This window comes from Rousettus aegyptiacus, unplaced genomic scaffold (assembly GCF_014176215.1).
Source record: "Rousettus aegyptiacus isolate mRouAeg1 unplaced genomic scaffold, mRouAeg1.p scaffold_m13_p_3, whole genome shotgun sequence".
In the NCBI taxonomy this organism is placed as follows: Eukaryota; Metazoa; Chordata; class Mammalia; order Chiroptera; family Pteropodidae; genus Rousettus; species Rousettus aegyptiacus.
In genome coordinates this window covers 29,197,211-29,215,695 of record NW_023416306.1, presented here as the reverse complement: position 1 = coordinate 29,215,695, position 18,485 = coordinate 29,197,211, and the positions used below count along the sequence as shown (strand labels likewise).

The 18,485-nt window shown below is 43.9% G+C and overlaps 1 protein-coding gene across 4 annotated transcripts in view; it reads right to left on the bottom strand.

Annotated features, from left to right (window-relative positions):
- The window catches only part of PAX5 (paired box 5), a 169,840-nt gene that overhangs the window by 137,108 nt on the left and 14,247 nt on the right, over positions 1 to 18,485 (bottom strand). For all 4 annotated transcript variants that reach the window (XM_036238530.1, XM_016130273.2, XM_016130275.2 and 1 more), the window contains 3 exons: positions 13,052 to 13,249; positions 5,587 to 5,651; positions 1,764 to 1,892 (listed from right to left, as the gene is read on the bottom strand). In XM_036238530.1, the coding sequence (XP_036094423.1) occupies positions 1,764 to 1,892; positions 5,587 to 5,651; positions 13,052 to 13,137 (280 nt within the window). In that variant the 5' untranslated portion in view covers positions 13,138 to 13,249. The remainder of the gene's footprint in view (positions 1 to 1,763; positions 1,893 to 5,586; positions 5,652 to 13,051; positions 13,250 to 18,485) is intronic.

Genomic DNA, 18,485 nt, shown 5'->3' with positions numbered 1-18,485 from the left:
ATCTGCAACACGCTGGCATTTAGGCCACACAGCAAAGTCTCATTCCTCTTGCTTTTCATGTCAGCCCTCCAGATATTTGAAAGGAAACAATCCCGTCTTCCTCATTCTTATCATCTTTGTGCAAAAACACACTTAGAGCCTTGAAGTGTCCTCCAGGTACCCTCTCCATCCAGGTTACAACCATCTGGACACACCCCAATTTGTCACTGTCCCTCTTAAAGGTCAATACCCCAAATGGTCCACAGTCCTCGGACCAGCACAGAGCAGTCTAGACCAATGACGCCCACATTCTGACTGTTCTACACCTTTCGAGGCAGCTCGAGAGGCTAAACAGTGACCAGGGATCAGAAACGAAAGCCATTACAGCACTCCACAAACACAGTAAAACAATCCCCCCAAATCAGGACCTGTCTGTTTGGTAGTAAATATCAAACCAGACTCTTTCTCCAAAAATCTCTGCCTGACCCCTCAGCTTCTGAGGGAGCCGTACTCAACGGACCGCTCCACCATGATCAAACGCAGCTGGGCCCCACCTTGGGCACATCTGCTTCAAGTCCAGGTGACAACAGGAGAAAAGATGGCACCATCAACCCCATAAACCAACAGAAACAGTTAGCCCACTGCCTCCTACAGTACACAGCACAGCCACCCTCCGAGTTAAAGACTTCTGACATCTGCTCTGAGTGTCAGGAGCAGAGGAAAGAGGTGAGGCAGGTTTCCAATGCTGTGAATCATCCCTACGGGCCCCACAACTCCAAACAGAGGCCGCAGGCCCAGCTTCTGTAATGCCTGGAACACGCAGACCACAGGCCAATCCACTGCTGGCTGGGCCGACTCAATTTTCTAGTTACAGATCTTAAGTACTTAGGCATGTGCTCTCCAGAACATACATCCCTTACAGGGAGCTGAGAAAGGGAATTGTGCAGAGGAACAGAATAATTGAATCAAGATTTCTGTCACGCTGTTCTGAGGCCCTAGACCACAGCCTGATGTTTTTTTTCCTTTCCTGACTAAGGTTTTACAATCTCCCAGGGGGTCACTTCTCTTCTCAAACCCATTACTGTCAGCAGCACTGGCAGCCCATCCAGGGGAAAAGCGAGCCGGGTGAAGGTGGGCCAGTGTCCAGGATGGGGGCAGCCAGCTCTGGAAGCCCAGCTGGCACCACTGAGGGGCTGAGAAAAACCAACGGGGAAGACTGTCTGTCGTCTTTGTAATCCCCAGGAGGCCTCTGCATTCCTTTCTTCCAGAGCCAAGAGGAGATGATTCTTAACTCTCTCAGCCCCCACCATCACCACCCCTGGGAGAGGTGAGCACAGCCCCTCAGAGACCCCGCCCCCTGACCCGCCACTCCGCCTGCGCCGGTCTCACTGCAGGGCGGTGAGACCCGCCCCTCACTCTGCTCCGGGGCTCGGTCTCAAAGCGGACACGGGTGATGTGCTCGGACCCTCCACACCCTGCCCTCAGGCATCATATCTGCACACTCAAGGTCTTCTTAAGGCCACAAACCTCACGACCCTGGGCTCTGCCTTTTTCCACTAACGGGATAATATTGGGGGGAGGCGGGCGAGATATCCACAGCCCCGGCCAGCTCCCTGTTTGCCTCTCCCCGGGTCCAGGGAAGGGCCTGGTCCTGGACAGCGGGACTACGGCGTTCTGGAATGAAGGGATGCTCAGCGAGCATTTTTGCTTCCACCGCTGACTGGGCGCCCTGAGAAAGATCCCGTCGGGTCCATCTCCGGCAGGGCTGCGCGGGCTTCTCTTACCTTCATCTCTTTTGCGCTTGTTGGTGTCGGCGCTGGGGGACGTGATGCCCAGGATGCCGCTGATAGAGTACGAAGAGCCGGCCGAGTCCGTGCTCACCGACGACACTTGCGTCACCGAGCCCGTGGACACTGCGCAGAGGAAGAGGGGTGGTCAAGACCCAGCAGGAGGGCTGCGGGGCCAGCGCCGGTGAGGAGGGAGCGGAGGGCCAAAACAAAGGCAGTCACCCTGCACTGGGCCGGATGCGAAAGTGCCGGGTCAGGGAGGGTGTGCGCTGAGGACATTTGCCCACACCTGGGCAATGAGGAGGGTCCTCAAGTCGTTTGCCCGGGTTCTCTGCTGCTGGGGAGATGACAGGGAAAGAGTGGACAGCGAGAAGATAGGCAGCCGGCAGGACCGATGGTGCAGCAAGGAACAAGGAACAGTGTTAAGGACATTAGTTCAAATTCCACCTGTCCAAGGAGGCCGGAAGCAGGGGGATGGAGAAGAGAAAAAGGAGAGCTGGGGCCCACCACTAGCCAGTGCTAAAGAAAAAGACTCTGACCTACTCAACAGGCAAGTTCACTCCCGGCTTACATACCTATGCCTCTATGCCGACATAAATACCTGCGCACTCACACACATAGCCAAAAAACTCCAAATCGCAGACTGTCCCTTCTTCTTACACTTCTTTACTGTCTTTTCTCCCTTCAGTTTACCTGGATTTTAATATTATTATATAATATGATATAGTACTACATATAATATGTAATCATATTCCTATATATAATAATCATAACATTTTCTGAGAACTTACTCTGTGACAGGCATCTCACTTAATTTTGAGAAAAATCTTATAAGCTAGGTCATGTTATTATCCCATTGGAAAGATAAAGGAATCAGGGCTCAGAAAGTAAGTGACTTGCCCAAGGTCACACAGCTAATAAGAGGCAGAGTGGGGAATGGAAACCAGAAACTAGTTTTAACCCCTACAGTAATCTGTTCCTCACTAATAAATAATTAATGCTTCACATTAATGCAGTATTTTTCATTTAACACTTGTGACAACCTGGAGTGCTATTATTCATCCCCATGTATCAAATGAAGAAACTGAGCTTTCATGATTTGCTCAAAATCATCTAGCCAATAAGCAGTAGCACCAGGACTCAGCCTCAGGTCTACTGGCATAAAGTCTAAATGTTCCCCACCTAGAAATGTGGGCAGAGACTTGTGACTAAAGCCAGATCTCTGAGTTCCTAAGGCTAAAAATGGGAGACGAGAGATTTTGGTCAAGTTTCACATTAACTCCTGGCCCCAGAGTCCAAGAGAGAGACTAGTCAGTTGGTAGTCAGGGTCCTCTCAAGCTGTACAGCTGAATTTTTATTTCTGAGCTGTGGGAATTCTTTCTTGGTTCATTAAAACCTACAAACCAATCTCAGACACATTTCCTTGGGCTATAACTAGCTGGAGGCAGGTGAAGCTGCCTTTGACTCAAAAGCATAGGAAATTACTAGAAATGGTGGTGATTGCATGAGAAGCTGTTTGTTGCTTTCCTTGAAGCACATCCAGCTTTTGCTCCTACAGACCTAGAGGGAACGGCGCCTTTCTTCTCATATTTGAGTTTGATTTTAGAGGTTCCTTAGGAGACACAGAAGTAAAAATCGTTAACTTCTCTTTTCCTTCATCAGAAGAAGCTTTTCAAAATAGATTTATGCAAATCTCACAACCTTTTCTGTATTAAGGTGCAAAGAACAGAGGAAGAAGGAAGATCACAAGTCATTTGGTACTTTAAACAACAACCACATATAACCAAGTCTCACCACGTTGCTGACAAGAACCAACAAGTTTTGTTCCAGTATTTTGGGGTTGCACTAGACTCAAAAGACCCAGTTTCCAATTCTGGCTCCACCGCTTACTGGCAATGTGACCTTGGGCTAGTTATTTCATCTCTCTTAGCCTCCTTTTGCTCACTCCCCATTAAGTTAGTAAACTTTAAGGGGCTATACACATACACGATATGGTTTTTATAAAAATTTCAGACACAAAGCATTCTGCTGACCCAATTGAAAGACTATTATCAGTTACTCTCAGTTTTATATCCACTGTTAACTGATTTGAAATAGTTAAAAAGCTGCAAGTGAAATCTCAGCCACAAACACTTCCCCAGGAGTCTTCCTCAATCCTCTTCACCCCAGCTCAACAGAGCTGGTGGTTCCCTCCCTTCAGCTCCCACAGCACCCTGTACTTTCTTCTTGAGCTTTATCTCAGTGTTTTGCAAACTTCTCTTTGCCGCATTCTCCCATTAGACTGAGAAGCCCTTGAGAATGGGGATTTTGTCCTGCTTCCTAATTAAAACATTAGTCTCCAATGCCAAGATCTGCATAGCAGGGGCTTAGCAAACAGTTTTTGAATGGATTACTAAATGAAGAATTATTTTATGGCAGGGAGGAATTCTGTCTTACCATCATCCAATGAGGCAACCACGGAGGATCAGAGACCTCAGAGAACGCCTGGTTTGTGCCCTTTAGCTCACAAATGGAAAAACCAAGACTCTGAGAGGTGAAGAGACTTACAGAGTTTACTGGGTTGAGTTCATGACAGAGCTAGAACTATAAGTTTTTATTTAAAGGTGTGCAAACAGTACAGAATCTGAGGCGTGATTAAGTGGAATTGACAGGGACCGTGGCAAACAGAACTATCTAGTCCTAGTAAATAGTTACCCACTTTCTTATTGTAAAATAACCTTCCCTCAGCTAACCAGAGGGGTTTGTTTCCTTTATCCCAGGTGGAGAAATAACATGTCTTAAACAGACACATGTCATTTTCATCTCAGTCTTTGCAGAGGAGAGAAGGCAAGGGAAACTTCTGAACTCTTGAGTACAGTTGACCCTTGAATAGTTCAGGTTTGAACTGTGCAGGTCCACTTACACACAGCTCTTTTTCAATATATAGACAGGCCTCTGTATCCCCTGGCTTTGCATCTACAGATTCAACCAGCCAGCTGTGGATAGCAAACAGTATTTTCCATCAACAGTTGGGAATCTACAGATGCGGAAGGTTAACCATATGCATTGTTCTGTGCTACTTCACATAAGAGACTTAAACATGCACAGATTTTAGTATCCCTGGGGGTTCCTGGAGCCAATCCTCTGCAGATACCAAGGGAAACTGAAGTTTTGAGGGAGTCAGAAGTTGTACTCAGATTTTTGACTGTGAAGGTGGGGTCTCTGCCCCTAATCCCCACATTGTTCAAGAGTCAAAACTAGTAGGATGTATAACTCAAATTCTTAGAAGTCATGGTCACTTTCAGACCTCACTTGTGTCAGAAACTGCACTAGCAGCTCTGACAGTTCACAGAGTACATGAGATCGAAGCAAGAAAGAGAGAAAGTTTGGGAAGTTTTGCCACATCTTCACTCAAGACTGCAAGTGCACAAAGAATTGTAGAAGGGCTGGTTGATAGAAGAAAAAAACACATTCAAAACTACTTACTGACTAATGATGCAGAAAATGTTATGAATAAGTACCCCTTTCTTGATTTATTACTTTAATTATCTGACATTCTATAGACCCCCATTAGTGGATTTTTTTTTTTTTTGGTTAGATTTCAATTTTCTGTCTCATGCTGAAAGCTATTTATCATAATAATCAGTAAAATTCAAAACCTTTTAGCAGTATTTATAAAATTCATTTACCGGGTTCAGCCCTTGGAGAATGACAAAGAAGGCGCATTAGTACGTGTGCCGAAGTGTTTTATGCAGAATTATCTGTCCATAAGAATGATTAAAAGTTCTTTAGAATATTTGGAGCCCATTAGATGTTTAAAAAATTTTTTTAAAGTTCTTACCTATGCTGTGACTGGAAGCTGGGACCGGCTGGTTGGGTGGCTGTTGTACTTTTGTCCGGATGATCCTGTGGGCAGTGGAAAAAAAAGAAATGGCTATTTACCATGATGGAGAAGAGATCGCAACTAGCTTTGCATGGACAACCAGAAAACCCATATCAAGCTGTGTCAGGGGTCAAGCTGGGGCAGAGCAGAGGAGAGATTATGAACCCAGGCTGGGAGTTAGGAGGTTAGAAGGGTGATGGACTAGTCCAGACCCAGCCCCTGCCTCCCTAGGTGTCTTCAGGTAACTTGCACCCCTCTCTGGGCCTCAAGTGCCTCTTCCATAGAAAATAATGATGTATTTATGTGTTTGCCTCTTCCGTAGAAAAGGATGATGTGTTTATGTTATGAAGGTATTCCTTTCTCGGGAGCAAATCCAGCTCCATAAACTCACTGTGGAATGAAGGGACTGGCCCAAATGACCTCTCTGTCCCCTGACAGCCCTCATATTCTGGTTTTTCTGCCCTTAGAGAGTCACAGGAGGGTCACAGGAGAGTCAGTCACATGCCCACTCATCAAAAATCACGAAGACAGGGGTATGTGTGAGATACTCTGAAACTAGAAAGGGTTAAAGTGCTGCCAGGGAAGGCTTGGCTTGGCTTTGCTAAGAGGAACCTGCAAAAACCTTGTGGAAAAGCTCCATGGGGCTGGGAGCCAGGGGTGTCCCCCCCTGTCTTTCCAGAGACCTTGTTCCAGTTCTAATAGGAACCTGACTGTAACCCTGGGCAAGCCCATTCCATTGTAGGCTTCCATACAATGAGGGAGTTGGAACAGAACACTCTTTGCTTACTTTAAGTAACTGAATCCTTTTCACACACACATGCACACACAAAATCTTATGGGAAAGCCCACTGTACAAAAGGGATAATAGCGGTGCTGTCTTCCCTTTGCTGCCTGGCAGCTCTGATGTCCTTCTGCCAAACCTTGGGCTTTGGGAAGCTTACTTTGTGAATTTCCAGCTGGGACAACACATGGTGCTTCCACAAGTCCCTAAGCCCAGTGCATCGACCAAGGCTGGGCCAAAAGTCCCTGTGGGGGCTGCGAGAAAGTTTCTTCTCTGGCAATTGGGAAAAAGTGAGTGATAATATAATGTTCAGCTTCTTTAGAAAAGTTCTATTCAGCCTCAAACTATTATCCTTTAAAAGATAATGTTTTTAGAGTTTTTCCTAATCATGAAAGTGCTTTGTGCTCATTGTAGACTATTTGGACAACCACCTTAAAGAAGACTCTAAAATCACATTTCGGTGTATAGTTGACCCTTGAACAACACAGGTTTGAACCGCACGTGTCCACTTATATGCAGACTTTTTCAAATAAATATACAGTAGACCCTCAGGATTCCCAGGTTTCACATCCACAGATTTAATCAATGTGGAGGGCTGACTATATACATTGATCTACATCATTTTATACAAGCGACTTGAGTATTCAGGATTCTGGTACCCACGGAGGACCCTTGAACCAATCTCCTGTGGCTACAGAGGGATGGCTGTAATTAAGTTTTAGGGGAGTCAAAAGTTATATGTAGCTTTTCGACCGACGGGGAGTCGATGTCTTTAATTCTTTTGTTGTTCAAGGGTCAACTGTGTTTCCGTTATGCTAGCATTCCTGCGCATATTTTAAAATATACTTTTTTTCTTAAATCGGGATTAAACCATGTATACAGTTTTGTATCTTGGTCTTTTCACTCCGCATTGTAGGAAAAGGTTTTTCACATTCCAGACCGTTATTTCTGAAAGTTCGTTTCAAGCTGCACTGGGTCTCCAGCTTGTGCAAATGGAGGGGAAGGACAGAAGTGGCAAGTGCCTCCTTTTAACCTCATCAGATTGTGGCCCTCTGTGATCTCATGGCTCAGCACTGGACACCGAGGGCACTCAGCATCCTCAGTTGACAGCCTGGTATGGAAGTTTCTGTTCATACCACAGGCCATGTGAGTCTCCACAGCCTTTGACCCTTTTCTGACAAGTCAGCATGAATATCGCCTCAAATACAGAGTGTTTGTCTGTTTGTCTGTCTGTCTGTTTTCTGCAACGTTCAAGCCACTTATTTTAACTAAGCAAACATGGAGTGTTTTAACAAAGACCTGGGAATGAGGTACTATTTTTGATCACCTGGAATTAAGCTAACATTTGATCTAATCTTTAGATTTTTGTCACCTTCTCTATCTATATGTAAGTGTGTACAGAGATATAGCTATGTGAACATATGGATAAACTAGATATAAATATACTTTCTCTATATTATGATTTATGTATATACAAATATATGATAAAATATATCATAACTATTTCCCATTGAAGTCCAGCATAAAGTCATAACTTTCCAAAACACTGTCTGGCCATTAAATTTGCACATAAGCAAAGCAAAGAAAATTGTGTTTCCTTATTTTTCTTTTTAAATATTTATAAACCATTGGCAAAACATTATCAATTGTTATAAATCATTGAGAGGTAGCTACATTATAGTGATTAAGTATACAGGTTCCAGAACACAACTACTAGAGTTTGAATTCCAGTCTTGCCATTTGCCAGCTACATGACTTTGGGTAAATTACTTAACCTTTCTGTGCCTCAGTTTCTTCATCTGCAAAGTGGGACTAACATTCATTCCTACTTCATAAGGTCATTATGATGATTACATTAAGAACTTTGAACAGTGGCTGCAGCACAGTACGTGCTCAATAAATGTTAGCTGTTGGTATTGCAGTGGTATCTTCATAAAGATTACCGATCAGCTTCAATCTTAAAAGGTTCATGTTTTCCACGAATGCCTTAAAAATACATGGGATCCCCTTGGTGCTGATGAGGGGAAGGTAGCCATCCCCACACCCACTTTTAAGGCTGCAATGGGGCTGTCCTCAGTGGGCACAATCCAAATTGTAGGGAACCCTCTAAAGCTGTCCCTAAGGATAGAGATTTTGCCCATCTGCTTGCAACAGCTGCCAAAAAAAAGAACAAAGAGCATCCTCTTCCACTGAGAAGTATGATAGTGGGAAGAACAAGACTAACTGAATCATAGCAATTCTAAAAAAATTAAAAATTAAAAAATGATAAGCAGCATCAAGACACATCACAACAAGAACCACACCCGGGACCTTTTCCAAACGAGAAACAGTCAGGGCTAATTGTCAGCTCACACTGAAAGTTATGCCCTTTACTTTGCCGAGGGTGAGCATGACCCTGGGTTCTGCATGAACAGGTGGTCCAATGGAGAAGGGAGCTCAGCGATCAACCAGTTCCTACGAGTGAGGAAACATAAATTCAAGAGCTCTCAAGTGACTTGCTCACAGTCACACAGCAAGTCAGAGCCCATGCCTGAAAACTCTTCTTAGAGCCACGATCAAAGAAAGTGGTCCTTGTACTCAATACTAGCTGTATGAGGCATAAAACCTATTTGGATTCCAAACCCATTTAGACTCTGAGGATTAAAAGCCTGCGAAACTTTAGATATTACAAGCATTTGTAAGACATCATTTCATCATCACCCCTACTCTTCTGAAAGGCTAGATCTTACCACCACCAACAACAACAATATCACCCCCACACACAAAATTACACTGAAAGAGAAAATCATGACACCTTAAAAAAGGAAATGTGGAGATAGGGCTGAAGAAATACCCATATCTACAGCACTGATCAAATTGCCATTAGTTCAGTAAAAATCTTGGGCCATCAGTGGTGCTAAAATCCAAAAACCAAGGTTCCAACTGGGCCAAGCTTGGAGAGGACCCACAGGTGACACCCAGGCCTGTGATCAATGTGGGGGGAAAAAAGGAATCGGTTAACAGTCTCAGAAGGCTTGCTGCCCAAGTCAGGATTCAGAGCAGACTTCATAAACTATCATCCTCAGGCCACACCCATCACGGGGCAAGTTTTGTTTGTCCTGCACAGTATATTTATTTTTATTTGAATCAGTTGCCAATATTTGTAAGTTGAGAGCTGTTACACAGATACATGGATTTCTAGCTTCTCTTGAAAAATCGAACACCTGGTTCTCACCTGGCAGCAATCAGTTGGTGCTGATGGAGCTGCCCCTCTAAACTGGGATTGCCCCTCAAGTTTCCCCACCACTTCGCACCTGATTTAGAGCCATGGGACTGGAATAGAAAAGGCAAGATTGCCATTTTTCCCACCATTTGACCAGCTCTGGGACAATCACCTCCACTTGACATTCAGGCTGGATTTAAGACTCCATCGTGCAGGTTGTACAGCAGCCCAGCACGTATTTGTTCTTAAGAAGCCACATCTACACAATGGTTTGTGTCTCAGGAAATCTCCCACAAGCCTAGCAAAATTGTTCAGTGTTGCTTAACCCAGCGTCAGCCATGGTTTCCCAGGTTGGTTCCCCAGGAAGACAGTAGGAAGGCACACATTTCTAAGGGTAGACAGTGAAGATGTCCCTGTGGCCATGAGAATAGCTACAAATTCAGCCACCACTTCCTCCCTAGCTGTTCAAAGTAGGGGAAAAATGAGAAGTTGACTCCCAGGGAGGCAGGGGCTGGGAGAGGGAGCTATGGACCCTTGTACGCAGTGACAGTCACGAGACAGTTATTTAGAAGCTGCATCCGTTTGAATGTAGTGAAAGTTTTGCCTTCATATAGAAAATAAAACTAATCTGGGATAGCTCAGACTTTCTTGGTGGCAGTGGGGGCAGAATGCAGCAACATGAGATTGTCCCACACTTAGCTTATTTACATTGCAGCTTCTGTCCTTAAAGACACCAAAGAGCTCTCACTGAAGAATCTGGTGAGAAGCCAGAGAGTATTCCCGAGAGGAGCCCAGGAGATGGTCATGGACTGCAGAGGAAGCTCAGAAATGGAGTAGGAATGACTGTTTTACTCCTCGTCTCCCTTCTCACAGATCCTCGGTTCTGTCAATGGCAGAGTTCTACATTGCAGTGGTGGAAAGAGACCAACCCTCCTCTCACCATCAGGAAACCCAGGCCCTGCTACCTTCTCAATCTCAAAATCATAGTTCCTCTGCTCTCTCCATCTGGGCCTCAATTGCTATACCTATCACAGGACAGAGTTAGGCCTTGAAGACTGTAGGAGACCACAGATACGAAAGGACCTTAGAGGCACAGCCAGCTGGGTCATCGTTATGGACGAGGACAACCAGCAGTCAGAGGTCCCCCCGTGACCCCCAGCACAGCTCCAGGCACAGAGCATCAGCTGATTCACCATTTCCCTAGACACTCATCAAGTACCCCCCTCATAGCTTTTGCCCCATCTGTAATCACTGTGCTCTATTTACTTCTTATGTTTCTTTCCAATAGGCGATATTAGTTCTTTACTATAATTGGGGGTGGGGGTTCATGTAGTTCACTCTTACTGGTTTGGTGTGCTAGTTATATATTTCTAAAATACATTCAAACAAATTCATCACAAAACAATTTTCATTCGGTGTTACAGAGGATATAAGCTGGAGCACTGCAAATAAGTTATACTTGTCCTACAAGACTTTTTTTTTTTTCATTGAAATTAGGTGGCAACAGATTTCATATATACAAGCACACAGACATACACACACAAACACATGAGTTCTAGTTTCTGACTTCTCTTTAAGAATAAGAAAAAAAAAAGGTGGCAAACCTTGGGCCCACGTTCCTGGCAGCATTCAGCTGGAGCTGAGAAGCAAATGCTCCTTCCATAGAGTTTGTGCTTTCTAGTTTGCCACAGAACCAACCTTCCCCTATCATCTTATGCCTGCCCTGCTTCATTTGTTATGTTACCTGCCTAGCTCTACACAGGCGTTAGAGTTTGAGACCCCCACAGACAACCTTAAGTTATCTTTTGAACTATCAATTCCATGTACACCTTGCACTGGGAAGTCTGTGGATCCCCAAAGCCTGACCATGGGTTTGGCGGAGGTTCCTCTGCAGAGCAGGCTGACTACTTCACAGCTCTAGGCAGTATGTGCTTCGCTCCATGTTAGGCCTTTTGGAGATCCGGGGGTTGGGGGCGGGGGAGAATCATGTTGCTTTGTGTCATAGAAATCCCGCAATAAGCCAAAAGCAGGGGGCTCACAAAACATACCGGAGGCCCTCATAATCCAGAAAAAGAACAGGGTTATGCCTCCCAAGCCCACCAAAATAGTTGTCGTTTTGTGCCTAATTCAGGCTGTCCAGACCTCTCAGTGCATGCCAGAATCCCAGCCTGGACAAGAAGCCACCCTAGAACAGAGACTAAGGAACTGTGTGCCTGGTTCCCCTCTTTTTTTCTCAGCATCTTGCATGATGTCAGGGCCAAGAAAAATGTTTACTGAGAAAAGAAAAACAAGCTAACGGTTTACGAAATAGCAGGTCTCAAAACGTCAGGACGTGTACTCACACAGTGATTCTGTGCACTTGAGTCATTATAGAAGAAAGGACTGTCGGGACCAGAGAGGATCTCAGAGACATTCTAGTACGACCACTCTTCCTGTCTTAGGGTGAGCCCAGAGAGACTCTGCACTAACAAGGGTTGAGCATGACCTTGAAGAAAAGGAAACTACTCAAGTTTTCAGACTGCTGGTTTCTCTCTTCTTTGTGGAGTTCCCAGAACAATCATCTCTGTTCGTCTCACAACTTTATCCCTGACTCTGTGAGTTTAAGTAGAGTTGAAACTACACCATCTACACTAGGAAATTTTCTTTCAGACTTTTCGTTATTTTTAAAGGTCTGCAAGTTCTGTCAGATGTATCCTGCATCAGACTAATAGGAGAAGAGGCCGTGGTGACTCCTAAGAAGATCTCGAAACTGGGACTCATGGCATTTCTCTGGTTCTTTCTGTCCACAGATGAAATTCGGGCCAATCGGGGAGAGGGCAACTCTTAAACTCCACAGCATCTTAGCATCCTAGACATCACTCTCAGAGATCACAGACCTACACTGGAACCACCAGGGCCCTGGGCTCAGAGAGAGAAAGAGCTCTGTCAAAGTTCACACATTGAGTTTGTGGCAGAACTGGGACAGGGAGCTAAACCTCCCGACTCCAAGTTAGAGTTCTGTTCCCCATACTCAATGGCTCAAACTCTGCCCTAACTGGAAGCAGGGATTTTCTTCCTGGGAAGCTCTGAGATGGGCCAGTGCTAAGACCTTGAGCCTGGGCTTCCAAGGAAGTGACGTTTGTAAAGGCCTAATCAGGACAATTCACTGTGCTCTGCACACAGAGTAGGATGGTAAAGTGAGTGATGGAAAATCACTCTGGACTCAGAAGAATCTCAAGCAGCTGGGGTGCTAGCATGGCCCTCTCCCTGGGCCTCGAACTCCTGCCCACTTTGAAGAGAAGAGAAGGGCAATAGAAAGACCCATCCGGCCCCCTGAGCAGCCCTCCTGTCTGAGACCTGATGAAAGAGGAGACCAGATCTTCAGATAAAGCACACCCAGTGCCTCCAGGATCCCCCACTGCCCCCAGATCCCTAGGCCCCCACAGGCAGCAGCCCCTCACCTGTTGATGGAACTGACGCTGGGCACCGTGTCATTGTCACACACTCGTTCTGCCAGCAGCCGGTCCCTGATCTCCCAGGCAAACATGGTGGGATTTTGGCGTTTATACTCAGCGATTTTTTCCACCACTTTGGGTGTGGCGACCTTTGGTTTGGATCCTCCAATTACCCCAGGCTTGATGCTCCCTGTCTCATAATACCTAGGACCAAGGAGAAAGGAGCTTAGCCATGAGGAACCAGCAATATGGATGTTGGCGACAAAATAACAGGCTACTCTGTCCTGGAAATGTCTAGATCTGCACTGTTCGATACGGTACGTGTGGCTTTTGAATGTTTGATATATGGCTCATTTGACCTGGCATATGCTATAAACATAAAATATACACCAGATTTTCAAAAATTAGTACAAAAAGGTGTAAATTATTTCGTTAATAATATTTATATTGGTTATATGTTGAAATGATAATTTTTATATATTCAGTTAAATAAGATATATAATTTAAATTAATTGTACATGTTTCTTTTTCCTTTTTTAATGTGTTTTTAGAAAATTTTAAATGTCATATGTGGCTCACATTATATTTCTATTGGACAGCACTGGTCAGGTTCATTCATTCATATTTATCTACCATTTTACAGTTAACAGAACACATTCAAGTCAGTTTTCCCATTTGATCTCCACAATAGTTCTAATGTACATAATTGCTTTGAATGACTGAATGAATAAATGGGTCCCCATCTACAATTATAAAACAGAGATCCATAGAGGTTGATAGACTTGCCCAGTGTCACACAAGACCCACTGGCCAAACCAGGACTGTGGCTCAGCCTCCTGAACTACAATTTCCTCAGAAAGTTGGCTTCTACCTTTCTTTCTCTAATTTGCCAGCTCTCCCACCCCTTAGCTTTCTGTAAAACCTTCCCCCCTAAATAATGCAACTAATTTTTCCATAAGGAAAAAAAAAATGATAACTCTGGTGTAAAATTAAAGGGAGAGTCGGATTCTAAAGTCAACTGGAAATACGTGTTATAAAAAAGCCGAAACCTAAGCAATCAAAAAACCAACCACAAGTCAGCAGCTCTTCCAGGGACCTCCCTTGAGGTAAATCGCTATTTCTAAGGACATTTCCATGCTATCAGCTCTTCCTCGTTAACGCAAATAGGATGTCAGGGTTTTACAGCAAAACCGAGACCAAGGAGAAGAGTGCCATGAAAGATCATTTCAGGGGAAAAAAATGACTTGATTCTTTTTCTGAATCTGAGCCTTCACTGGATGTCTCTCTCAACATTTACAGAGGAATTCTTGACTTCCTCCTGCCAAGGAGATTATTTTGTAGTTGAAATTTCTTTTTAATCAAAAAGACATTTTAGAAATAAAAGGGGTCAAATATGTGGTGACAGAAAGAAATCTTAACTATGGGTGATGAACACACAATGCAATATATATATATATATATATGCCTTACTGTTAATATATATATATATAAGGCATATATATATATATGCCTTACAATGCAATATATATATATATATATATATATATATATATATATATATGCCTTACTGTTAAATTGTACATCTGAAACCTACCAGATTTCATTCACCAAAGTCACCATAATAAAATTAATTAATTAATTAATTTAAAAATTTTTTAAATTAAAAAAATAAATAAAACTAAAAATTAGAAATCACTGGTAATTTTCGAACCTAACAAAGAGTTCATAATTGTTAAGGAAAAGAGGTGATCCTCTCATGAGATGGTGGGAAAGCTTACCCAGAACAACAACTGGTCACATTTAAAGAGGTGCTGAAATTCTCAGCCTGGATAAGTCCAGTTGGGCCAAATTAGTGAATATTTTAGAAACAGATGAAATAATTTGGGAGCAGCGATGTGGAAGTAGAAATTCTATTTTTCATTGAGAAGAGTGAGTCATGTACAAATATGGACCATAAGGCAAAACTCAACCTATCCTCCCTTTTTCTTTAATTGCTAAAAATTTGTTATTAGTCACAAACAGGTTTTTAAAAATATCTAAGGAAATATTTTTTGCCAGAAGTCTAGAAAAAGTGTTTAAATCAAAGCACACAACAATTTCCACAGACTCCAATTACAATAGAAAGTCATTTGTTAATATCAGCCCAACAACTCATTATTTAGGCACAGTGCTCTAAAGTTGACAAAGCTCTTCCTTGAATTATCTTGATCCTCACAGCAATCCTGAGAGGCCAGTAGGGTTTTACGTAAAGGAAAACTAAGGATTAGAAGACTGAGTGACTTGTAGCACTCCCTTCTGGGAAATTTGGGGCAGTCTCAGCTTTCAAAGCTGACTCTGAATCCAGTGCTCCTCCCACTAATCAACTGCTGCTTTGGTTGTAAAAATTTTAATAATAATAACCCTTTACAATTGTAGAGAGCTTTACTATTTACTAAGAATTTTAACGTGTCTTTTTCCCTTATATATTCTCAATCAATAGTCACTGAGTGTCAGTTAGGACAGTCACCGTCACAGGCACCATCCCGTGGCCCAGGGGTTACAGACACACAGACGACCCAATAAACGTTAGTTGAATGGGACTCCAATATTCAGGCAGAAACTCTGATGGGGTAGCAGGATAAATCTCCCCTCACCTCCAGCACTTGCCCTGCTTGCATGGCTGGGGGTGGCAGAGCCCAGGACTCTCCACCTATCCCACCTGAGCAGTGCCAACCATAGGAGGCTATCCTCTTGACATTCTTGACATGAGAGGTTTCTGTCTTTTTTTTTTCTTTTCTTTTTTTTTTTTTTTTTGACTAACAAATGGGCCAACCCTGACACTCGAAGAAACCCCAACTCGCAACTATGTCAAGTGAGGATTCAGACTAAATAACCATTCTTTCATCTCAGCGAAACAGTCATGCATCCCTTTGGCTTACACACAATAGAGAACAGCAGCTACCAACATACGGTGTACTTCAGTGCAAAAAGCGTTAGTGTGGGAGTAAAGGGGTATAGATGCTAGTCAGTGGTTCTGACACTAACTTGCTGTGTGACCTTGGCCAACTCACTTAGCATCTCTGGACCTAAGTTATGTCATTTGCATAATAAGCGGAGGATGTTTGCCCAGCCCGCCTTGCAGGGCTGTTGTGAAGACAGAAATTCAAAATGATTAAGAAAAAGCTTTGCAAAATATAAAGAGCACGTGTTGTGGATTAAAATCCTCCGAGTGTCTATTCCTGTGTAACATACCACCCAATTCCAAATGGCCTGAACCTCCCGGACAGGCTCTAGTGAAAGTAGACAACAGCCAGGCTTTCTGGGTGGATTTAATGGGCCTCACATGCCACCAGGCTGTTCTTCTCAAGCCCCTCCAGAGCCTTGAGCTCTGTGTACTGAATGCCCACACTCCTGGCAGACCGCCACCTTCTCGAGATGACAGGGGACTCTGTCAGCCCGAGGGACTGCCTGCCTTACCATGCAGTCTCTGAAAGCCACAGCCACCACACACCACACACTCTCTACAATCTGCCACCCCGTGTGCACCCATCAAATTCTTCAGTGACCAGAAAAAAAAAAAAAATCAGTGGATGGAACACAGCCCCAGTTCAGAAATTCCCAGTCACACTGTTTTAGGGCTGAACTTGTTTCTTAAAAGGCAGTTCTAATTAGAGTGACATTTTGTCCACTGTGGTTCTTAGTTATGAAAATAATGAGCTATGAAATTCCAATTTATTGTTGACAACTTAAACGGCTAGGCACCGGAGCGGCGCGTAACTTCCGAGTGCCACTCTACCTAGTGACAAATCTATTCTCTGCTGCGGGAGGCTGCCGGTTAGGCCTGGGAGGGTCCCTGTCCCCTTTAGTCTACAAGAAAAATGTGGAGGGCTTCCGGGCACCAGGATACAAGAACCTGGCATCTAAACGTCCCCTCTGAGAAAGGTTCAGCATCTTGCCCTGAGATGATTTCAAATAGCAAGCAAAATGTCGGCTCAGCAAAGATATCTCAGCAAAAACAAAGGAAAGGCCTTCTTTTTCTTTCTCTCTCCCCCCGTATAATGAAGCGGCTTCTCAAGAAGATATCTAAGATCCATTTGGCTCTTAGAATCTAACACTGAGATAATCTAAAATATTTTCCTTCTCTCTCTCTCTCCTTCTATCTTGTATTCATTTCTTTCTGTTTCTTTTTTTAAAAAATCAGTCATTCTCGTTTCTCTTTGTTTTCTTTTTCTTCTCTTTCTCTTTCATCTATCTCCCTCTTCTTCTACTCTTGCGCTCATCCTCTACCCAACAAAACCACCAGCTAACAAGAACGGCACGCTGACATCCTGCCTTCCTCCTTGAACTCTCTGGCTGGGGCTCATTTCCCGCTGAGTGTTAAACAGGAGTGGAGCCCACAGCCTCCACGGCTGAGGTAGCAGGGGAATGAGGAAAAAACACAGGGATCAAGGTCCCTAAGGGTTGCCAGACCTCTGGCCCTGAAACTCCTTCCCTTGGCCTCCAGCAAGATTCCCCAAGGTTAGAAACTGCTGTTCTCTCTATCTAAGAGAATTTAAATTCCAGTAGATGGAAAGGAAAGAGCAAGCAGAAAGTCATAATGTCACTGACATACTTCAAAATATTTATTTTCCATTCAGGCATCTGTTCTCAAACCATAATGCAAGTTACAGAACAAAGGTTGTTCTCTGACCCAGGGAGAGAAATCCTGAGAGAGCACTGAACATAAAGCCAAGACTGCTTGTGACTGCCAGGGCAGAATGTGACAACTTCACAAGCCTGGAAAACAAGCCTGTGGCTTAGGTTTTGGAGTATGGTGAGATGTGCATGGTCTGGAAATCTTTAATCCCTCTTCCCAGCCCGAGTACTGTCTGTTTGGCTGGACCTGGGTCAGTTACTTTGCCTCTCTAGATTTGTTTCCTCATCTCAAAACTGCTTGGTGCTGAGGCTCACCCGAGAAGATTAACAGGAGTGCAAAAGGCTGTACAGCCCTCTGGGAGAATCGGCATTGTTAGTATTCTACTTGAAGCAAATTGCCAGGTCGAGTGGCAATTTTTAAATATCAGAATGAAGAGTTAGTGTTTCTTTGAGTTTCTTTTTCCCCTCTCTAATTGAATATATACTTAGGATGCCCATTACTAAGAAAGAAACAAAACAGAAGGAAAAAACTGCAGTGCAACATAATGAGGGTGACGATAACCCAAAACTGAAAATGACAGCTGACTTTTAAAAATCAAATATGCTTTTTGAAAACATTAAAATGAAACATTGGACTCTGGTAATTTTGGTGATTCTAACTTGTAGGTTTTCCACTCAGCACTGCTCAGGACCTGAGCTCACCTAAGATGTGGCGGGGAAATTCCCAAGAAACTCTTACTCTTAAATTCTTTGAAAGAATTCATCAGGCTTTCAGAAAACATGTCATCCCTCCTAACTGAGTCCCATTCCACATGCCACTGGGGTT